Source organism: Acanthisitta chloris, unplaced genomic scaffold (assembly GCF_000695815.1).
Source record: "Acanthisitta chloris isolate BGI_N310 unplaced genomic scaffold, ASM69581v1 scaffold1164, whole genome shotgun sequence".
Classification (NCBI taxonomy): domain Eukaryota; kingdom Metazoa; phylum Chordata; class Aves; order Passeriformes; family Acanthisittidae; genus Acanthisitta; species Acanthisitta chloris.
The window spans coordinates 38035-61138 of record NW_008670743.1 but is presented as its reverse complement, the minus strand read 5'-3'; the positions used below and the strand labels follow the sequence as shown (position 1 = coordinate 61138).

General features: G+C 43.9%; 1 protein-coding gene across 3 annotated transcripts in view; it reads right to left on the bottom strand.

The window, feature by feature from the left end:
- Positions 1–223: 223 nt before the first annotated feature.
- TAOK1 (TAO kinase 1) overlaps positions 224–23104 on the bottom strand; it is a 32991-nt gene continuing 10110 nt past the window's right edge. Inside the window, exons 6-19 of one of the 3 annotated variants that reach the window (XM_009073766.1) lie at positions 22953–23066; positions 22089–22180; positions 19590–19683; positions 18378–18459; positions 16281–16448; positions 15195–15398; positions 13858–13992; positions 13048–13284; positions 12157–12285; positions 10393–10596; positions 9647–9886; positions 5885–6097; positions 4619–4801; positions 224–875 (exon numbers count right to left, since the gene is read on the bottom strand). In XM_009073766.1, the coding sequence (XP_009072014.1) occupies positions 414–875; positions 4619–4801; positions 5885–6097; positions 9647–9886; positions 10393–10596; positions 12157–12285; positions 13048–13284; positions 13858–13992; positions 15195–15398; positions 16281–16448; positions 18378–18459; positions 19590–19683; positions 22089–22180; positions 22953–23066 (2557 nt within the window). In that variant the 3' untranslated portion in view covers positions 224–413. The remainder of the gene's footprint in view (positions 876–4618; positions 4802–5884; positions 6098–9646; positions 9887–10392; positions 10597–12156; positions 12286–13047; positions 13285–13857; positions 13993–15194; positions 15399–16280; positions 16449–18377; positions 18460–19589; positions 19684–22088; positions 22181–22952; positions 23067–23104) is intronic. The other 2 variants (XM_009073767.1, XM_009073768.1) reach the window with 2 other exon arrangements.

Sequence of the window (23104 nt, the reverse complement as noted above, 5' to 3'; positions counted from 1 at the left end):
TGGAGGAGGTCTCCATTCTCCCTCAGACTTCCTATATGGATGGCATGATGAGGGCAGTCTGAGGCCCTTCTGTCCTGTCAGTGTGATGACCACCAGTCAACTCTTCTGACTAATTGCATATATTTCTCAGACGCCCTCCCTAGACCCCTCCAAAAAAGTAAAAAAACAAAACCAAAACCAACAACAAAACAAAAAACCAAAAACCACCCCCCCAAAACCCTGCAGCCAAATACTATGACATCCCAGTTAGTAAACACAAAAGGTAATGCTTTACAAAATGAATACAATATTCCATGTGCACCCAGCTTCCACACGTCAGCACCGCACTGAGGAGGCTGCTGGGCTGGTGTCTGTAGGCAGTTTCTGTTGGCAGACAGCTCCAGTGGAATTGCCACCCTCAGTTATTGTTTAAGTTATGTATAAGACATGTGTGAACCATTGGATATTTGTGAAGTAACACTTGTGCTCCTGCTCATGCCCTGCTCCGTCCGTCCCCCAGAAGCTGTCCGCCTCAGAGCCTGGGGGCTGTTGCGGACCCCTATAGCACTACTTCGAGGTACCCCCTGCATGGGCCCCGAGGGGTGACCCCATGGCTGGGGTCCACCTTGCATTGGATGGCCCCAAGCTTGTGGTGGGCCACCCATGGGATGACCCCAGTGAGGTCCTGCACCCCCAGTAGGATTGTGGGACCAGCCAGAAGCTCCCGGGTAGCTGTGGCTGAACGCCTCGGGGGAGAGATTAGAAAGAACCATATTACTAAAACCTAGCCTCATGCTTTCTGAGTCAAAGGCTTCGATCTCGCGAGCTTGGCGCTCCAGCAGGCTTCGTATCCGCTCGGTGCGCTCGTTCTGCAACGCCAGCATCTCCTCCTCAATCTAGGAAGGAAAAAAAGAGACAGTCTGTAGCAGCAGCACAGGCAGGGCCGCAGGGCTCTGAGGGACCTCTAACCGTGAGCTACCAAGGGACCTTGTCCCCATGTTTGTACATGAGTCTGGCTCTAGATCCAATGTTCACGGACACACAATCCATTCTGAATGCAAAAAGGTTAAGTCCCACAGACCTGCACAGGTCAAAGCGTGGTGAACACCAGCTGGAGGTTGCTGGTCCCTGTTCCCTAATGAATACACAAGTTTTATGATGGGAATCCAAAGTTTGCACTGATACCAACAGCTTGACATAGATTAATCTTTTAAGATGCAAAATCTACAGCTTCCATAAAAGCCTATGGGGAAAGCACCGTCAGGTACAGCCAAACACCTGCCAACACAGCTTAGAGTGACCTTCACCATCTGTAGCTGAATCTGATGATGATGACTACTGTTTTCTCCAGGATCCAATGCACAAGCCCACACTCAGCTTCCTCTCTAATGTTCACTGGCCAGATTTTCTTAGCTCATATTTATCAGCTCCTATCTATCCCTTTCCTAATTTGGTTTCTCATATTTCACTACCCTGATACTTTCTCCAGGGCGTGTGGCTGAAAAACGTGGGCAGTGCTGTTTGAATTGTGTGGCAGATTATTAGCTAGATGATATGCAAGCTGGCAACTCCAATTTCTCTCCTGTAATACTGTTCCAAATTGGTTTCTAATGGTGCTTTGGTAGGGGCACTGTGATCAGCACTCTAAGTACAGAAAACATGGGGCTACAGCCTCCTGACACCCATCAGACAGGGATGAAAGCCTTTCTTATTGAAATCTTTGCAGTCAGGTGGAGAACCAAAGAACCACTCCGTTATCTTCTTGCCAGCACTAAGAAAGCTACTTTTAGCCTCAGTGAAAAAGACCAAATGGGTAAAAAGCAGCAGCCAAGACTTTTAGCACAGCTCACTGGCATCTCCCTGCTGTCAGCAGCAACATGGCCAAGAGGTGTTATCTTGGTCTGTGCTGAAGGTACTGGGCAGAGCCTTGTACATGTAAGCACTCTCTTGCCTGAGTCAGGGAATATGCAAAGTGATTTCATTTGGAATTTAGGAAACAATCTGCTCCAGCATGAGTCATCTCCTGAGCCATTTGGGGCCTTCAGAAACTGCCTTCTCCACTTGCCTATTTCTTAGCTCTAGGTGAATGACAGATTCTGCACAGAGCAGCCTTGCTCATTATTGCTGCTGAAAGCCACAGGGTGGCTTGGAAAAGCAGAAAAGGCAGAAGGTGCCTTCTCTAACATTAGCTTTTTAAAATGCTCCACTTGGTTTTTTTCCAGTCCTGTTATCTAAGCACAATCTTCCTTTTTCAATATCTTGAGCACATCACTGTTTTCAGTCTTTGTGTGCAACACACAGGACTTGGTGTGACTAAACTACATGGAAAGGCCTAACGCTGCGTTAAAATGACATCACTCAATGGCCCCAGGATGCAGGACTCTGAAGATGAAGTGTCTGAGGCATGTGGGAAGGAAATGAGTAAATGTGAAGTCTTTTAAAGACACACTTGGGACACGCTCATTACTGGTGCAACACAAACAACATTGCATCAGGTTATGGTTGTACAGTGCCTCGGCCACTGGCACTCAGAGGCTGCGCATTGATAGGGTTGGCTACTCCCTCCTTACTCCAGGGTCAGACACGTATGCTCTGGTGAGTTACTATGGTGATGGGCACCATCAAAAATAAAGAGCAGCCTGCTGAGAAAGCAGCAGAGTCCTATGCACACACTAACTTCTGGAATCTGGTTTATTATTGAACACCAGGGACTGACTTTGCCACAGGCTACACATTTATTTATGCATATAAATGCAGACATTCATCTTGTGCACATACCTGCTCTTTCTCTGGCTGCCAGTTTCAGTTAGCACATGCCAGCAAATACCAGGTGACATCACTGAGGGACCCACACCAGAATACTTGCAACTCTAATTCTAATAAAAACAGAACACCACCTCTCCTCCCCAAAAATACCCTTGCAAAAGAAGGACGTGTCTGCCTTTGCACCCACATGTTTTTCCTTGAGTTGCTGCCAAGTGACTGTAACCCCACCAAGAAACAGAGTATCATCATTGGTCCATGACTTTGTGACTTGCAGGTGCCAGGACTGTACGTATTGCTAAATGAACCTATGGAAACTGAAACATTGTTAATGTTTTGCTATTCTAAGGCAACACAGGGATACAAACACACAAAAAAATTAGGCTAGGTGTTATTTTTATCATTTTTTCCACTCTGTGAAGTAGCACTGCTAAGCTTCCGATCCCCGTGACTGATGCCAAATGCTCCATAGGGGCTCTCCATGCACAGAGATTTCAGTCCTGGCACACAATGAAAGACTTCTACAACATTATTATTGGTGGATGTGGGTTTCCTTAAGTCACTAGCCTCAGTGTAACTTTGAACATAACACTATCTGCAATATATGCTGCTCCCCCAGAACAAGGAGCTCACTGTGGCACACTCCTTCCCAGAGCAGCTCATGCCACCAGAGGGCAATGCACCTCCAGCACAAATCCATACTCAAGTGCCAGGCTGTGATGGAAGCTGGGACCAAAATAACTAGCAGTGGTGTCTAAAGACAGCTACTACACATGTGAGTGACACACAGGAATTCTGCTTCCACACACTCAGTTGTCTGCAGAGAGTCAGGTCTAACTTGCAGGAGACTGAAGTCCAACAGGACTGTGCTGTCTTGGGGATGCTCCCTCAGCTGGCCATGAGGTGGAGCAGTCTCATGTGGACTATCCCAGCATCCACCCACTAGCCTCTGGGAGAATTTAAAGTGCAAAGAACCTCGAGGCCACAAAGTAATTGCCCTAATTTAATAATCGCCGATCAACAAAGTTGTGAACTGTTGTGTGAATGGGGATGGCTGACACCCACAGGGCAAATCCAAGGGGAAAAAAATTGCAGGAGGAAGGGGATTGTGTATTTCCTTTCACTGACTGGTGCATTTCCCTTCCCTTGGTTTGTCTAGGTCACTCACATTTCTATATATACCAGGTGTCTGGCACTGCATAGCAAAGCAAACTTCAACAAGGAGCACCTAAATACACACAGCCAACTACAAGCTGAGATCTAGGGAGCAGAAAGTCTCCCATGCCTGTGGGTTTGGCTACTTCAGTTTCCTCAGGAGACAGATAATTGCATAGGGAAACTGCAGCCTGGTCTCCACAGACTGACAAATGGAGCAGATCTGCAGTAAAATAATACCATAAAACACAGGGTCTTAAATATCTTTCACCTTTTTTTTCCTCCTCCTCAAAGACCTACTACAGATACCATGCTGCGTGGTTCTTGGCTGCTGGCTGGGGTTAAACCACAACACATGCAAATTCCAAAAGCCTCCACCCCACCTTTAGGTTGTTACTGTTTGCTCTCTGATGGTCCAAGGAAGGCTAATCTGCAGCTCAGAGACAGAAAGAACAGTTCACTTCCCCTTCTGCCCAGAGAGGCACAGCTCCCTCTGGCACACTTCAGACAGAGCTCTATCCCAGCCAGGAACTGCTCACACAGGAGGGCTGAGCTGGCAGAAAGTTTAGTCTATGTGTCACTGAGCTCTCATCCCAGAGAGACAAATACCCAAATGATCTGTGTTACTATATACAGCAAGGTAAAAGCAGTTTCTCCCTCTAAGAGCCACTGAAGAGCTGAACTGTGGGGTGTGCTAAGGATGCTCACATGCCCATTTTACCTTCTGCTCCAGGAGGGCCCGGCGGAGGGATACCCTCTGCTCAAGATCACGCAGCTCCCGATCGTGCTGGGCTTCTGCCTGCATCTTGATTTTACTCTGATATGCGTTCAGCAGCTCCAGTTCTTGCTGCAGCTGCATCTTCAAAACCTGGCACTCTGCTTCCTGTGCCTCATCCAAACGCAGCTGGGAAAGAGACAATAGAGACGTTTCACCATGGGGTAACCACTGCTGACACTCCAGGGGAGGACCGCGGGGAGGGGGAGAATGGGATGGGACATTGTTTTCTTAGCAATACAATTGGTCTCTATTGTACTTCGCTTCGCTGAACAGAGGACCTATAGTGACAAAGACTGGTGACAGTGAGCCCACAGCGCTGATGCAAGTGATGCTGATGAGCAGTGGCGCCTCAGGAACCACGATCCACACTGCAGAGACCAGACTGCTGGAGGTGCAAACATCCTCAGCTCTCCTTTTGCTAGAGGCAAAGAGAAACTCTCTTGCTCTGTTCAACTGCATTAACCAATTACCTGTACACAGGAGACTTAAGTCCATAGCCCTGGCAATGCAGGACTTTGGGCAGAAGAATATAACGAAATAAACCTAAAAACAATATGATACTGAACTTTTAACCTTCCCATCATAAATGAAGCCAGCTACCCTGCCTCACAGCATCGAGTTTGTGTACAAAGCAATGTGAGCAGGATGCAATGCGAAACAAGTGCAAAGAAAAGTGCACATTCAGTTGTAGCAAGGACTCGAAGCATTGCTCATGTGGTCATTCCTTAAAGAAGGAATCTCTTAAAGAAGGAATCACAGAACTTCCACAACACTTTGACTTCAGATTTACAGTCAAAACTCTGACTCCTCCATGACTCAATGAGCATCTTCTACCAGTGGGACATGTTTTGGTTGGTATCATCAACAAATCAAAACCTAAATGAGTTAAGACAGCCAGCTGCACACTATTTAATGATGCTCTAACAGGGATGTTTATGTTGTCACACTTCATGCAAAAGCAGTCCTCTGGCCACACAGATGCATCACTTTGCATCTCTGCAACAGCAACTTCAGCTTCAGCCTGCCTGGGGTGGGTAATACCTCTTTCCTCTGTATTTGAAAGCTGCTTTTTAAACACAGAGGAAGGACTGTGCAGGGTATGGCGTGTGCAGCAAGGAAGCAGAAAGCCTGCTGTCAGGATACAGATTGGTTAAAATGCAAACATCCCTCTTTGGCTGAGGAACCCTGGGTCCCTCGGAGGCGACTCACAGCTTGTGTAGAGAGCATTTCATTAATGCTGTGATCATACTGCTCAGCCAGGATAGCCAGCTTCCGGGTCTGCTCCTCCTTGAGCCGTTTGAGGACAGCTTTATGTTCACTCTTTGGCGTGGTCTCCAGCAGATGGTTTCTCAGTGCTTTGTACTGTCTGGTTTGGATCTTGCATGTATCCTGAAACTGCTTCTTTATCTGTAGTTCTTTTGACTGGAAAGATGGAGGGGACACAAAGAAAAAAACCAGCATGTTTCAAATGAGCGAAATATCCATTCAAATGGATATTTAGGCTTACATTAAGGATATGAGTTCAAGAATCCACAAATGTATATTAACATCTACAGTGCAAGGAGGGAAGCAAAATACACAAGAGGCAATGACTATTGCTGCAGCTGCTTTGACACTGCTACTGTGCGAAACAATTACAATACAGACACTTTTGTAACAAAGCTCCAGCCTAAATACAGCTGTCTCTGCACAAAGAGCCTCACATTTGGCACTGGACTGGATCCAGTCCTGGGTGTTGCTTTTCAAGAAAAGTTCTTGAGGGACAGGACTAATATTTATTAGCACCCAAAGCCATACTTACACATGACTGTGCTTGTATGGCACATATATATGAACAGCACTTAATGTTATGAAAAGAAGCAGATCTGGTGCATGGGAAGGGACAGGGAAAAAGAGCAGTGCTTTTTTCCATTGGGGGGTTGATGAAGATAAGATGTATCCTAACCCTCGATCTTAAGAGCCTGGTTTTCATAAAGATATTCAAAAATGTCTGGGAAAGATCAGATGCTTGAGAACATACACCACAAGAACATTAGTGCTGTGCTGGTCTAGCAAACAAACAATTCCCCAGTCCCACTGGAGGCTTACTGGAGAGGGAGTTTTCCCTTTGCACTTGCTAGCATCTCTGTACTATTTAGAGCCATAGCTGTGATTACACACAGGACTGAGAGACATCAGTCCTGGAAAAAGTATCAGGATCCAATTTTGCTGTATGACTTTGAGGAAAATAATTATCATTTTTTCTTTCATTGCCTCCAGAGCAGCTTGTGAGGGTTAACATCTACTAAGTGTTTTAAGCCTCTGAAAAGGAGGGTGTTCTGGAGTTCTCTATCTTTCTACAGGAGGGCTGGCAGGGATTATACCTAACTAAGCAAAACCCAGAAGTGATGAGTGATGGTGAACTGACAGATGGTCAAGTTCACTGTGGTAAGAACAAATAAATAAACCCCAATCACTAAAATCAAACATCAGGGCAGTCAGTATACACACTGAGCCATCCCCACTGTCAGCTACCATGGCCAAATCCTGAAACACTGGAGGCAAAACAGGACCAGATTCCTGTCCTTTGAGTAAGTTAGCAGAGTTCTGGAATCTGTACCAGCAAGGCACATATCTGTGCATGCCTCGCATCAGCTCCTCCACTGCCTGCCCCTGGCACTAACTCAAGGCTCAGCAGGTGATAAGCACAGCACTTGCAGCCACCTGGAAAGGTGCAGTGGGATCAGACAATACATCCAGTCCAATTTAGACACCAGCACACTTTGCTGCATAAAACCACAGTTCCATTCTGCTAACCTGATGCAGAAAACAGGACAAAGATGGGTTTCATTCAAACCAAAACATGTATCACAGATAGGAATGCATCACTTTTAACCTTTCTAAATTTCACAGGAAGCCAGTTCTCTTCAGGAAACCTTTAAGGTTGTTTCTCCCTGCCCTTAAGGGAAGTGTCAGCAGGTTACACATCCCCAACAGGGACCTGGTCAGAGCAAAACACTATCAGCCTATTTTGTCCTCTTTCTGTGAAGTCTTGCTTGGACACCAGGCTGTTTACAGGCTTCCAATCCAAAGGCTTTAACAACAGGAAACAGAAGGGAGGGGTAAAATTTCCAGTCAGACTTCTGACAAGATCATTTTGACCTACTATTGTGAAATACCAGCAAGAGGGTATTTGCATCACAATTAACACACTCAAAATAATAACAGCCGTTTTCACTGAAGGGTGAATTCTAGCTATGGGTCCTTCTGGTGCTGTCACAGAACAGACACTGACCGTTAAAAAACTGCTTCCAGGACAAAGGGCCTCACTAAATAACAAAGGGAAAGCCTGAAACATGTGCCCTTGAGGGAAAACGTTGCTGGAGAGAGAAACTGAACAAATGGTCAAATTATCTATTCAATTAAGAATACTTGCCTGCATTAGTCAGCAGCAGGAGAAGGAGTTAATGCTAGAGAACAGCCTTGATAAAGAGGGGATTGTGCTACAAACTGGACGGTTGTGCACAGGCTGTGCTATTAGCACTGTGTGTACGCAGAGGTGCAGGATTGACAGCTCAAGCCTGAAATCCTTCACTAATCACAGAACAGCCATGCAAAGCAAAGTGCAAGCTTTCCATGCTTCCTGCAAAATGCTCCAACCCTGTCCTCCCTGGAAAAGGGAAGGGGTTGGAGAGTCTGCAGAGGTGAGAGGGCAGCCAAGCCCCTGCAGCCCAGAGAGACCACAGATCCTGCTGCCCCGAATGCAGCCAGGGAAGAACGGACATGCTGCCCACTCATGTTTGCACCACATCACCTTGGGGAGGCAGGACTCATTCATGCTAATCTCAGAAGGATCAACCTAATACAGCTGCTTCAGTTTTATTCAGCTCAGAGTGCAGCACAGCTTCCCTGTGAAGTCATCAGCTATTTATACACTATATCCTTGGAGATTCTCAACAGCGATCAGATGGTCCCTTGTTCTCACAATCTAACTTTTCACTATTTAATATTATTCTAATATTGACAAATCAGGTATAATTTTTTCTTTTCTGAAGTTCTATTTTCAAGTTGGTTATTTTCACTGTAAGAAGGTAACTTGCAGGTGGTGAAAGCTAAGTCAGATAGGAAATACCATAAAGAGGAAAGACCTAGAACAACAAAGAAACCCCATGCTCAGTATGCCATACACTCATTTTGTTACTGGCACAGCTGAGCACTGGGTGGAGAGAAGTAGTCTGCCTCCTCAAAGGAAATGTACCAGGCAGCTCTGTGAAAGGCCTTATACTCCCTTCTCAGACACTTCAGAATAAACCACTGGACTTCTTTGGATGAAGTGAAGGCTTACAATGAAAACACTACAGGCCTCAATTACAGAGGCCCCATAGTTCTGGTCAGCCACCACAGCTACATGGGCAGCATGAGAAACCCAGGAGAGACAACACAGCAAAGGTCAGTGCCAGGAGCTTCATGGGGAAACTGCAATTGGCTAGTGTCTCTCTCTCTTCACCCCACCACTTGCTACCATCCAGTCTTAATATAAAAGCAGTACCAAGGTGAGTTAGCTAAGACTCATAGTGCAGTTAATTTTGATGCACACAGCAACACAAAGCTTTTGGGTTTCATTTTTAAATGACAATGCTTCATTACAGAAAAACAGATTTTATTCTTGCATATGGGGGAAAAGAGGATCAGGAAAATGGTGTGGGGGGGACAAAGGGTACTGCAAAGATTACATGCATGTAAAACTATCCCGAAAAGTAAGGGACATTGCTGAGAAGAGCTGTTCAAATAAAAAGAGGGAACAGTGCTGCTATGGCCTGTCTGCAACCCTGATCACCACTGCTATGGTGCACGTAGACACCTCTCCAGACTAACAGCCTTCAAAATACTTCGGCCCTGCCCACACTGCCAACAAGAGCTGAGCTGTAATAGACCACAGCTCCACCAGCAGCAGCAGCAGCTCTCACCCAGAGCTCCTACACCCCTTAGTACCTTCAGGCTCTTGGGCTGCTGCCGGACCTCCATGACGTGCTTACGCCTCAGCTCCCGCTCCCGGCGCTTGTTGTACTCCAGCTGGTTGGTGAGCTCGGTCTGGTGCTGGAGTCGGATCAGCTCACAGCGCATCTTCTGGATGGTACTGAGATGGCGAAACTCCAGCTCCTGCATGGACTCGTGCTGACGCAGCAGCATGGCGTGCTCCAGGTCCTTCTGTGTCTGCCTTTTGTTTAGCTCCTACCAGGAGGACAGAGGGAATTATTAGATTCTTTGTACTTACTTGGATTTCCGTTCACAAAGTGACATTTCACTTTGTTCACAAGGGCACTTCTCCCTTTCCAAGGCATTTGAGGACAGAGCACAGAGTTTCTTCGTCTTATCAGCAGCAGACAGCAATGCCACCGGTAATTTTTCCTTCCTCATTTCACTTTTCTTCTTCCTGTTCTAGATGCTCAACAGGACTCAGTGTCAGCATTTTCTGGAAAGGACTGTAACTGTTGTGTCTGTTGACTTTTTGGATCTAACAATTCTCCAGCAATAGGGCATTAAATTTGAACATTTGATGCCACATGATCCCTAAATGCCACAGGGATTATCAGATGGCATTGCAAAACATATCCAACCATCTTTTTACTGAAACACTTTAGATGTGGTAATTAACACTCTGAGCTGGATTGCAGGTGCTCCTGTGAGATGCACTTCACAGAGATGATCCCAGGTCTCATCTCTGCCTGTTCTCTTACCTCCCGAACCAGGTCCTGCTCCAGGTTATGGCGGCCAAGGAGCATCCTTCTCTTGAAGCGGCGACACTCCAGCTCCAAGTACTGCCTCTGACGCCTCAGTAAGTTGGCCTCCTCCTCTGCCTGGAAATGCTGGATGTTCTCCTTCTGCTTGGAGAGCCACTCCTGCTTCTCCTTCTTTGGAGTGCTCTGGTTTTCATTCAGCTCCTGAGAACAGCAAGGTAATTAATTGGGGAACAGTCAGCTCTTTTTGGCCATGAACAACTGGACAGACCTGACTAAAAAACTATATTCCAAAGCCATTCTACCCTCTCTTCTCAGGGTCAGTACCATGCCAGCTTCTGCAGAAGGCATCGTATCATCTATTCTCAGCACGTTCCAAGAGACAATTCACAAAGGAGCAAATTTAAACTATGACTATTTTTTGCACTGGCCATTTTAACTGGCCAAAATGCTGGTTCGTATCCACAGTTCCCAGACATATATATTAGCTCAAAACATCAAAATGATGGTTTGCCACCGAAAACACTTGGAAGTCCTGCCATACTGCCTGACAAACATTTTTACAGGCTCCCTAAGGACTGAGAGAAGGAAAGCATTGCCATCCTGCTGTTCAGACAAAACTCCAGCCACATGAAGCACATCAGAAAATGTTTGTGCCTTGCTTGATCAGAACACGGACATATTTTACAGTAACTCACTGAGATGTCATAACTTACAAAAACAATACGAAGAAGTTCACAGGTGAAACTTAAGGCCACAGTTTCCACTTTTGTACTAAATTTGATACGTAGCTCAAAGCATCTTTGGCAAAAGACTCTGCTTTCTTGAATTGCATCCTAGAGATGCCCATGCAGTAATTAGACTTGTTGTGATACATTTCAACTGAAGTAGGAGACAGAACTCCTCTGTATTTCACCAGTGTTTCTCGGTGCTCTGTGATCTACTGCCCACTTAGAAAAAGATTCTATGTTATTACAGAGCCCACGCTACTATAGTTTTTGTTAGATCTTTCTTGGCTCTGCTGCTCTTTAGCCTTTTTTTTCCCTCTCTCCTGGGAAATGCCTATGTTTGGGAATATTCCCCTTTGGAGCAAGTTCCAAAGTTGCGTCACACACGTTGATGGTTGAGCACTAAACGGTTCTTTCGAAAAAACTTATTTATAGTGCTTAAGGTTTCAGCCACTCCACAAAAAGAATCAGGAAGTTTGAGTTGACAGTTCCTCTGCATTTCACAGAACTCTTGATTTTCACTACAATGAAGTGGTTATTAAATGATTTCACAGTTTTCTCCACTAACATTCAAGTGTTTTATAGGCATTTCCCTTAAAAAAAAACACAGGTCATCTTTAGTGCTCTTGCTCCTGTACAGAAATACCATTAAGTGATAAGAAACTTCACTGTGCAGTGCATGGCCACTATCTGCAGCAACACAGTGTGAGAAAAATGCTCATGACCTTTCACAAACTACCTTTTTTCATTCCTTAGGATTGCCAGATTTGCATGTTTCTGGCTAAAAAGCAATATTAAACAAAGGGGAGGTTTGTACTTTCACAAGATAAACATACAGGTGCCAATAAATAAACAAACTCTCTTCCTCTAGGGTCAAAGCTGTGAAACGAATACAGTACACACAGGACTGCTCATGAAATGCAGAACTTGCTGCAACCCTGTGGAAGACCTCTGGGGCACAGTGTCACTTTTATTTCTGAATGTTCACCACTCCCACACTGTGCTATATTCACATTTCTCATTACAGATGAGTTACCTCTTTCAGCTGTTCTTTACGGAGTTTATATTCTCTCTTCTGGGACTCCAGAAAACTGTTCAATTCTTTTTTCTGTTGGGCCTGAATATGCTGTTGAAACTTCTTTTCTTCATTGGCCATCACTTTAGCCTACAGCAAATCCAGCAGCAAATTAGTCTGAGCCCCAGTGGACTGCAGCTTGTGTTCCATTTCAGCCCCCAAACCCTCCAAGTCATGGTGCAGTCACCACAATACTCACCATCCCTCTGGATAAGCATGAGACCCAGGAGCTTGCCCTCACTCTCTCCTCATTCCCCATCCCATCAAGGCACCCAGCAGAGTCCTCTTCCAGTGCCTCAATCCCTCAGCCCTATTGTTCAGCTAGTCTTGCCTAACAAAGCCAACACCTTATGATAAACTCTATGCTCAGCCCTCCACTGAGAGATCTGAGATGAACAAAGAATCAATAATGATCGCTGGAGGCAGCACCACTTCATTATCAATTATTTAAAAGCATAAAACCTCCATATCCAAACGCAACTAGACAGTGAACATTTAAGTGTAGCTGGCACATTTCTCTGCAGGCTAATCTGCCTCCACAACACAGTGGCAGTCAGTTATTGACAGCACATCCATGGCAAGAGAGAGGAAAACCCTCACAGTGTGTTTTCTGGGGTCAGTATTCTAACATTCTGTATAACACCGTGGTGAAGGACATACCTTTCCTTTAGTTACATAAACCCTTAGTGTAAGGAGGTGATGTATTAGTCTTTGTCTAATTAATAGTTTGTTTGGCTCCTGAAAACGAGACATGTAAGAGACTACAATGTCATCTCTTCACCACTGAGGGGAAGTGGACAATTCAATGTAATTAACAGACATAGACTAGTCTGATAAACTGTAACCTCCTACCTCTTTTTCCATGGCTGCTTGGTGCTTTTTAATTAGCTTTTCCATTTCTGCAGCAAAATTGTTACGCTGTGTTTCGAGATCTTTGTCCAACCTGAGGCGATGCTCATCCATCTCTGCCTTCAGTTTATTCTCTAATGCCATCAGTTGTTTCTGGTGCTGTCGTCTCATACGTTTATAGCCAGACATCTGCTCACGGAGCTCTGAGTCTTGTTCATGTTCCTGCATTTGCCTTGTCACCTAGGAAGATAACCACATCGGGCCCAAGGAAGTTAATGCTGCCTAATCTGCTTTTCAGCAGTCTTCAAGCCACAAAAGAAAACTATTCAGGAAAGAAATATGATTTTGTTGTAAAGAAAAGCACACATCCTAATGGCAGCAGAGCAGATTAAAAACTCAATTCTGCTGTAGAAGATAAGCTCACATGGACTCTAGCAGAAAAACAGTACAATTGTTACAGAGCTGGTACTAAATAATGGCCTTTTAGCCCACTGCAATGAGAGTGGATACATACACACACAAATATTCATAACATGCATGTGAAAATAAAAGCCAGCTTATTATCCTAAATGATTCCCTATATTCTACAGGGCACGTTGGGTTTGAAACTATTTAATATACACAAATTACATTTGCCCAGGTGCCTCATTTAAGCTTTTATTAACTGACACTAAACTATTTCGGTGATAGTATCTCAGTCAAGGAGGATAGCTCATACTCTGATGAAACCCTGAAAGCTCTAAGTAGCTGCACAGAGCTGTGTTCAAAGCATCCTTTCCTGCCCAGCTCTCTGCAAACAAAACCTCCACGTACCAGCGACGCTGTGCGTATAGTAGCAAAGTGCTCTCGGTTGCGATAGTGAGACTTGTGGCGAGATACTTGGGGAGGAGACTGGGGTTCTGATGCCCTTGTTCGAGGATCCGACTCCTCTCTGTAGTTTTCTTCCTCCTTATCATCAAATATTAACGTCAGAGAATAAAGAGAATCCATGTTACTAAAGGTTTTTATTTCGGTCAGGTTCAAAAGACATTTAAAGGGAAGAAAAACCATTTTACATTCATCAGCCTTGAAAGATCCTTCTGCCAATAAGCTGGATGAAGGAATCTACTGCAGCAAGAGCCCTGATGTAGGATATTTGCTGTTGGAAATTTCATTGTGAATTTTTATTACCGGGAGGAAAATTAGTAATTAAAGCTGAAAATGAGAAAAATAAATGGAAAACTGAAAGCTGAGTTAAATGCTTTACTTCAACACAACATAAAAGCTATAGAGTAGATTTTATCAAGTCTGGAAGACAAAAACATCTCTGTAACCCTGAAAGGCAGAGGGAGATTTTCATTACACCCACTGTAGAAACACCTCAAAGCAAATTTCAGAATTTGTCACGGTGTACTCCACATTCATATTTTGAGTTTGTCATTCATCACAGAGCGATTACTAGTTAGATATGATATACTAATTAATTCCCCGAGGAAATACCTGTGTGTGTTGCATATCTGGGCAAAGAACAAGACATTCTAACCACACCTATCATTAGCCAGGGAAGCTGTAGTGCTCTGAGCAAACGATGTATAACCCTACATGGGAAGAGCAGCACAGGCTCGGGGAGGCACTTCCCAGCCCATCCTTCACTGGGCAAAGGGAAAGCAGGAAAGTGGTTTCTGCCGCATTTCTTTTTTTCCATGCATCTTTGTTCATTAACCAAATATTCAAATCAAGTGCTGAGAATGTAGGTGCTCCAGGAACAGATTCCTGCTACTACTGTGGGCCCTGAACTGAAAAATTCACTAACTAGGAGGTAAAAAGGGGGAACTCTCACATCCTGTTGTCCCACAAAAGTGCTCTGCAAATGAAGGGCATTCACTAAACAAACCTATTTCCAACCTGCCATCCCAACTCCTTCTGACAAAGCAAAGTGCATTTGCAATGATTCAGTCAGTAAAGTAATTTTTAGTGAATCAACAGAAATAAATGACTTTCACAGCACCTTCCCAAGTTTCCAGTGCAGCATCATATATATTTGGGGCACAATAATAAAAACTGCAGATAATAACTTGGGATTGGAAGCAGTTGACTTCTTGTCATGATGCCAAGCAGATCCCCTCCCGTTCTACACCTTCAAAGTTCTGCAGTCAAAACCCAGTGCTTACCGGCTTCAAATGAATGACAGAGCTATTTGACATCACGGTATGGTCCCCCTCCATCATATCCAGCTCACTCTTATCATCCGAGGCATCTGGAAGACTGTTAACACTACTGCTTTGGCTACTGGCACTGATAGACATACTAGGAATGGACTGATTACTTCCGACACTGTTCACCGTTCCCGTCCTGCCGACACCGTGATCTTGTTCCTAGGAGAAAGGAATTATTAAGAAAATCCAAATCCATCAGAGTTTTACTCGTGGACATTACCAAATGGAATGTTCATTCCATTTCTTTCTAAAGGCATCCACCTGCCACGTCACGGCAGTTTCCACCCTCCAGGCATTGCCATGAAACATTTTTCTTGTAGGATGCTGGGGAGAGAAAGAATCAGCCTTGTCAAGATTAACTGGCTGATGTCAGATCCTTTTTAACAGTGAGCCTGTTAACAAGCTGAACTCTATCATGTACGAGCTACAGCGTGTCACCAGAAACTGTTCTGACACCTGAGTGCTCAGCCAGGACCCTGCACCTCGCAGGTTCCTTTCTGTACGTGAGAACTGCAATTCAGAGCTCCATCTCTGCAGGGTGACTGCAGCACAACTCAAAAAAAAGAGTAATTCATTTCCTTGATGACCTTTTTTCTTTTCTTTGCCTTGTTTTTTTTTGTGGGGTTTTCTTCCAATAAATCAAGTACAAATTTTTATGTCTTAGACTCAGAACAATCTCCAGACAGAACCAGAAGACTGTCAACAGCCTTGCACATAAGGTAAAAACAGAGGTTATCTGCAGTTGCTAAAGAGTCATCATGCAGCCTCATAAACAGGCAAAGAAAGCAAGGAATTACAGAACTGGAAGCTGACTGTTCAAGCATGAACACATGGCACAGCTTCTTGCCAGCACTAGGCATCTACCCTGTTTGTCCTTGTTTGTGCCTTGAGGTAGCTTTATTCCAAGCACAGGGAGGGAGACAGCGTTTACAGCCAGGTGTGTAAACAGCCTCCGTTTGTTTTAGTGCTATCTGAGTTGTGGTTATTTAAATGACAGCCTCATTCTCTGGTTCACTGAAGAAATCCAGCGTTTTCTCTCACCTCCTCCTCCTCCTGTGTTTCCACTGCAGGGCCATTGTGGGCCTCCTGGAAAAGGAGCTTCTTCATTTTACGATACTGCAGGTTGTCCAGTTCTCTCACTGCATCCTTTGTTCTCTGAATCAGGTCTATTAACACTGTTTCGGGTCGCTCTCGAAGAACAAACATGTGCTGCAGAACACACAAACAGGTGAGTGACCCCTCATGCCTCCAATGCACATGCTTTGAGGATGCAATGACGAGCTCTAGTTGGGTTTATTAGCTCTCTCCCTGCACAGAAGGAGAACATCTTCACAGCTTACACTGGCTCTATTTTTAGACTTCACGATCCAGACAGATTTCAGAATGATTGGGAGACATTCACTAAAAAATAAACCCAGAAATGGTATTTCACATACCATGAAAACGTGCTCAGCTTAAACCCAGATTTCTGTGGGAATTGGGCTATTTAGAGACATTACATACTTGTGGTTTAGAGGGGGAAGAGCAACAAATACCATATAAATGCTAAAGGTGCTAGGCTGGCTAGTATCTTTAACCAAATGCTAATTAACTCATCAGCTAACTCTCACTATAAAACCATTTTCCTTCTTTAGAAAAGCTTGAGAATCAAATATCTGACATAGAGCTCTGAGTCATAAAATAGGCAGTGAACCTTAGAGCCCAGTCCTGGAACACTTTGCCACGTTCTGCTCTTTTTTTGGAGCTATTCACTCCATCCCTCTGCAAAGGTGACTACATTTTGCCAATAGGTAGAACAAGTCCTGTCTATGTATGTCAGAAGCAGCTTTTGCAGTCTCCAGATGCAATGTGCTGTGCAAGCATGAGTCATTATTAGCACCACCACCACTTTCATTTTGTTCCTTTGGAGAACTGCATTGCCGTTTCCAACATGTCACATTCCCTACCTGTCCCTGTGAAGTGGCATGCAGCTGTTTCAGACTATAGCTATGGAAGGAATACATTCCCAAACGTTTCATTTCCATCAATGTTCTCTTTAATTGCAGCACACTGCTCAAAATAAAACCAATCTGCAGAATTCTGAAATGGCAGGACTACACACCCACACCAAAACCTTCCCTGGATAATTGCATTTACTTTCTGAATAGACAGTTTTGAAAGAGGCACAAGTCCTCAGAGCCATTTTTAGGTAACAACATGCAAAAAGGTGATGATAAAACCTTCATAAATAGCATCCATTTCCCTGCAATGCAAAAAAAAATTTGGAAAACCACTGTTTAGCAGAAAAAGGGCCAGGATAAAAGAAACCCAAAATGTCATCAGTACTGTAAAGAGAATGATAAGTTAGCAAAATTCTGAATGCCACCTGATAGCACAAAGGAAATCCATCAAAGTCAGCCAACAAAGCAGCTCTAACACGACTTCTATGCAAGTTCTGTTCACTCAGGAACACATCAGCCTCCTGCAACAATCTACCCCACTGGCTTTGCCTCCAGTTTAGAATGAGGAAAGCCAAGCATCTGCAGCACTCAGAAGCAGAAATAAAGAATAAAAATATCTAGGAAATAAAGCAAGAGAAAACATGAGACTGCTGAAGCTTATTCATGTCAAGGAAAAATAGGAGGAGGAAAAACTCTTCTCCTCTGTCCCCTTTCCCCCAGGGATACTATTAGAACAGCAGATTTCAGGTCTGTGTAAGGCACATAGGTGATGGCAGAGGATACAAAGCTTTTGGGGTGCATATACAGCACAGAAGAAGGAGGGAAGTAACAAAAGGTATTTGTCAGCAAGGCAGCTCTGTCGGGATTAATTATAATCACTGGAACGATAGGCTGAGTTTAAGAAACCGAAACTCTCCACAAGTTGACAGTCATCCAGTGTCACTTGATGGGGTGACCTTTTATGATGAGAACTTCTCCCAGACTGGAGAGTCACCTGGGGAACTGCCTGAGACACTGCAGAGGGGCAGTGAAGCCAGGAGTGCCAGCTCAGTACACCACACAGCACCCTCAGCTCAAAGGTGCTCGGGCAGAGAGAGCATCATTAACCGTAACCTTGTACAGCAGGTGAGGGAACATCATCACAGGGCATGGCCCCTTTTAACATTATGTGGAAAACAAAAAGGACATGCAAGCCAACCTTCAGAAGCTCCTCTGATGTAGGCCTGTCTTGAGGAATTTTCTGGAGGCAAGAATCTACGAAGTTTCGAAAATAATCAGACCTGTGTCAAGGAGAGGAAAAAAAAAACCCCATCTGAGTTAACGACCCAGTTTAGCTCATGAAGGAATCAAGACAGGCACATCTGGGTGCTCCTACCAGAAAAAGTGGGGAGAAACCACACAGACCCAGTACTTAATCCTAAAGCCTCTTACATCCCCAGTCTAGCCCACTGCAATCAGCAGGAGGATCCCTTTAACCTCAGCCTCTGACAAAATGTTTTGGCTCAAGAATGTAAAAATATGGGCCAGCTCCAGAGGAAGGAGCTCCGTATAAAGACAGGCACCCATGTAGTTCAGTGTGAGCATCAACCCTAACAAATTATATATATATGTTATAAGGGCAGGATTATAGCCCAAAACCAGCAGCATATCAGTTGTACAGGTTTTATTTCTTTGCTCCCTCACCTCCCATCATGTAATGGGGCTTTTGCTACTGTAACTTTTCATTAAATTGTTGCATTTTTTTTTTGGTCAGGAAAATGCATCAAGTGAGCTGAATGTTTCATCAAGCAGCAGGGTGTGAAACAGCTTTAACAGAAAATCTCAGAAATAAAAGAAACTTCTCTAAAAAGAGGGAACAATGTATTACGTTAGAGGCCTAGAACTATGGCTCAGCAAACCATAATTAGGAAGTTTTTAACTTTTGAAATTAGTTTACTGTTTCAAAAGGCAGTTGTTGAGGCTGGGAGGCACAAAATGTTACTACTGTGCTTTACTCTTCTGGAGTTGATGCAACAGACACTTGCCACACACAAGTAGTGTCTTCATCTCGCAAAGCAATAATGGAACGGAACAAGATTTAGGCATTGACTGTGGTTTGTGATTAAGAAAAACACTAAAAACCACAGTTTTGGCTAGCTTGGAAGCTTCCAAAGTTTACTGACCCATGAACAGAATTTTTTACAGGATCTTATGTTCTCCCAGCAGCCTGTCCTGTTTCGACTCCACTCCGGAGTCCAAAATGTATATTTAGTAACTGGTCAGTTTTGTATACAAAATGTATAGTGAATCTAATGAGAACCTTCCAGCTCACATCCTCCCAACAGGAATCCAGCCATTTCGAGAACTCAGCATGACAAAGCACTCCATTTACAGCAATTCCCTCCAACATTCCTCCCTCAGCAATACTCACCATTCATTAGACTGTAGTGTAGGGGATTCATTCTGCGCTATGTGATATAAGGCACTCATTGCGTTCATGTTAAACAAAGGAGGCTTCCTTTCCGCTGCACACAAGAGAAAAGAAGTTTTATACAGGGAGATAGTCTCATGGTTTTGCTCTTTTTTTTTTTCCTAGTTTACATCCCTTTAAAAAAGAAAACCACATCAGCAAAATCCCCATTGCCGGAACATGGAACCCCAAACCAAGCCTACCCTGCAATCAGACAGATATGTTGGCATAGGTCCTGTGCCATTGCAGAAGATGAAAGACCTTTGAAGATCAAATGCCTTGTCCTCTCAAGCTTTTAAATTACGTGGTTTATCATAGTTGAGTTCTCTGACTCATTGTAATGTACTAAAATAGGAGTAAGTGAACAGTAAGCTCTATACTCAGTATTTAGCCACTAAGCATTCTTGGTTTCATACACCTCCCTCCCTACCTTTTTTTTTTTTAAACTACAGTTGCTAAAAAGCTGAGAAATATTTATTTCTAGCAGGACAGCAGTGATGAAGAAAAAGCTGGTTACAAGAACCATCAAATCACACTTAACTGACTAAGCACATGGGCAGGAAGTCAGCGACAGGCCAACTCTTTATACTATTTTGAGAGTTGCATTCTCTTTGGCTCTTCTCTCTCTTTCAAGCTTGTGTTACTCTTATAGACTGACACAGCATGAAAGCTTAATGAGGAAGGAGATGATCTCACTGTAACAACAAAATTGAAGCTTCATCAGAATGTTTATGGGGTAAACTTATAAAGCTCAGGCTCGCCATAAACATTCCAGAGCTGCTGCTTAGGCCGGAGGACGTTCCTACATGAGTGAAAATCCAACAGAAAACTTTCTTTCTTCAAAGAAAAAAAAACAACCCGAGGAAAAATTAATGCTAATTTTCTTATTCTGCTTTTCAGTTTGGAGTAAATAGTAGCAGTGAGCTATGGATCAGAGATCAGGGGTCACTCACGGCTATGGCAGGATGGACTAAGCACCACAAATTCCTCAGAAAGGGTAAATTGAGGAGTTAATTCTTCCCTCAAACATAACACTTCACCTCCTCTGTCAGATAACTAGTTGCTGCTACCAAGGACCAGACTGATTATTCATTAAACTGTTTTAACTGATTGTTCTCTTTGGCTTTTTTCTCTTAGCTCACCTGAATAAAACAGAACTCTTCAAGAAACCCTAAAACTAAGCCCTCAATGATGCCATTTCTCAAACTGACAATTTGAGAAGACTACTAGACATCCCATTTTTCTGCTGTCTTCCCATACTTCCTCAAACCAACACAAAGGAGCCAAGCACACCGACCCAGCCTACAACACTCTGCTGTCCTGACCTAGCCTCACCTCCCACCACGTTAGCAGCCCTAGACGAAGCCTAACGCTTCATCCTGCAGGAACGCGGCGTGCAGGACTCCCGGGGGTGTGGTGGCCAAGATGGGAGCCTTGCAGCCAGCCAAGTCTCCTTACTCCACTCGGAGCAGGATTCTGTCATGACAGTCACACCTCTTCAACTTGCTTTGTATTGGCAAAAAAAATAATTTTTTTTAAAAAAAAAAAAATCTCTGCTCTGAAGAAAGAATCTATTTCATGTCCTGGAAGAAAATGAAGTTGACAGTTTGGAATGCCAGACAGCATTTTTAGCTAAACTGTGCACTTCACATGGATTAGTGTGTTCCTGAGAGCTCTCACTGCCCGGATGGGCTGCTCCTCCACCGAGGTCGACTTGGAGTACGAGCGATCAGATCTGACAAGGATGGGAGGACAGCCCCAGGTGCATCTGAGTAGTGCTGTGCATGGTGTTGTGCTTCAGTGAGGGCATTTTTGTTCCCAGGAAACACTGTGTGTTAAATTGAACCAGAATGCCATGCTAACATTGTCCTTTTAAACTGACATTCTGCTTTAAAGAGGCTGTTCTAATGGCAATGGCATCGTTTCTTTATCACTTCAGAATTGGATTATTCCAGATCTTCTTCTTTAAGGAAAAAAAAAATATCCACACGTGACAGCATACAGTGCACACAGCTTTGAAGCTGTGTACTTAACCAGAATTTCATTACTGCAGAACTTGTTAATGTATCTTAAATTTTCACGGAAACAATATCAAGTTAGAGCATTAAATATATTTCCACACTGGTACTTTAGATGGTTCAATTCTAAAGCTGTTTAGCAATAGACTGTTTTCCAGTCCAGAAGTTAACTGCCTCTCCCACAGAATGTGAACACTGCCAGTGATATCATCTGGCTATTGCTTTTGTCTATAGAACTCTTTCTTCAGGTAATGAAAACAGCAGTTCAATAAACATCAAATTGTAGACCAGATCTTGAATTCTAGAGGCACATTTAGTTCATTTCTCTAAAACTCAAGTCCCAGAGAAACCAGGACAAGGAATCACTGCACTGTGATTCAGCTGAGTAAGTTCTAAACATTAAATAACTACATTTTATAACTTTTCAAAGGAAATAACTTACCTAACTCAATACAGGTAATTCCAAGAGACCAAACATCTACTTTGCCATCATACTGCCCTTCATCCATGGCTAAAATCACTTCTGGGGCCATCCTAAAATAGGAAATTTGTGCTCATCAATGGCCAGTGGAACACATTATCATCACCATCAGTACGAAACAGGCTGTTCCACTGATTTCAGCCACCATAAACAACTCACTCCCCAAGCTATCAGGCATGACCACGGGATACTGGGAACAAAAACCAGGCACCCACACTAGTACAAGCCTGCAGAGGCTACATGATGTTCTCCTGTGCTTTGCCCAACTCTCCATTTATGAGTGTCAACACCTCCTCACCCTCCCACATTTCCAATATTTTAGCTGGCTGACCAACTCTGGAGAAATAATTAGAGCATGCAGTTGTGTAAACACTACAGATTAGGTGTAAGAGATCAAAAGCATACAGGGGATCTGCAAAGGGGTTTGCCCAATGAACCTGGCCTTTCCTATGAAACAAAAAAACACCTCAATTATTTCAACAACAGACATGGCAAGAACATATGAATTGCTCAAACCACTGGGGGGAGTGATTAAAATATATTACAGATGATTCAATCACACCTCTAGCACTTAAGGTCAGTGTAAGCAGAACAACAAAATATTTTTATTGCTTTCTGTGAACTGCAAACACAAGGATTCACAATTTCTTGGAAGTCAGAGCCTATTTGCTATTTAATCTTTGCTTTTTGCAAAGTACATTCTGTCACTACCACAATTGGAAGATGGGGAAAAACCTAACTCCAATAAGCCCAAGTATATTAAACACTCAATAAATGGTCCTTTCACTCCACAAAGCCAGAAATAGGGAAAACTCTTTGGCTTACCAATATGGCGTCCCCACAAATGAGTTGGCAGGAGATGCTATGGAAGCAGACCCAAAGTCAGCAAGTTTCACCTGTCCTGGCTCTGTCAGCAGGATGTTTCCTGCCTTGATATCTCTGGTTATGGAACACAAAAGTCAGTGTTACTCCTCTCC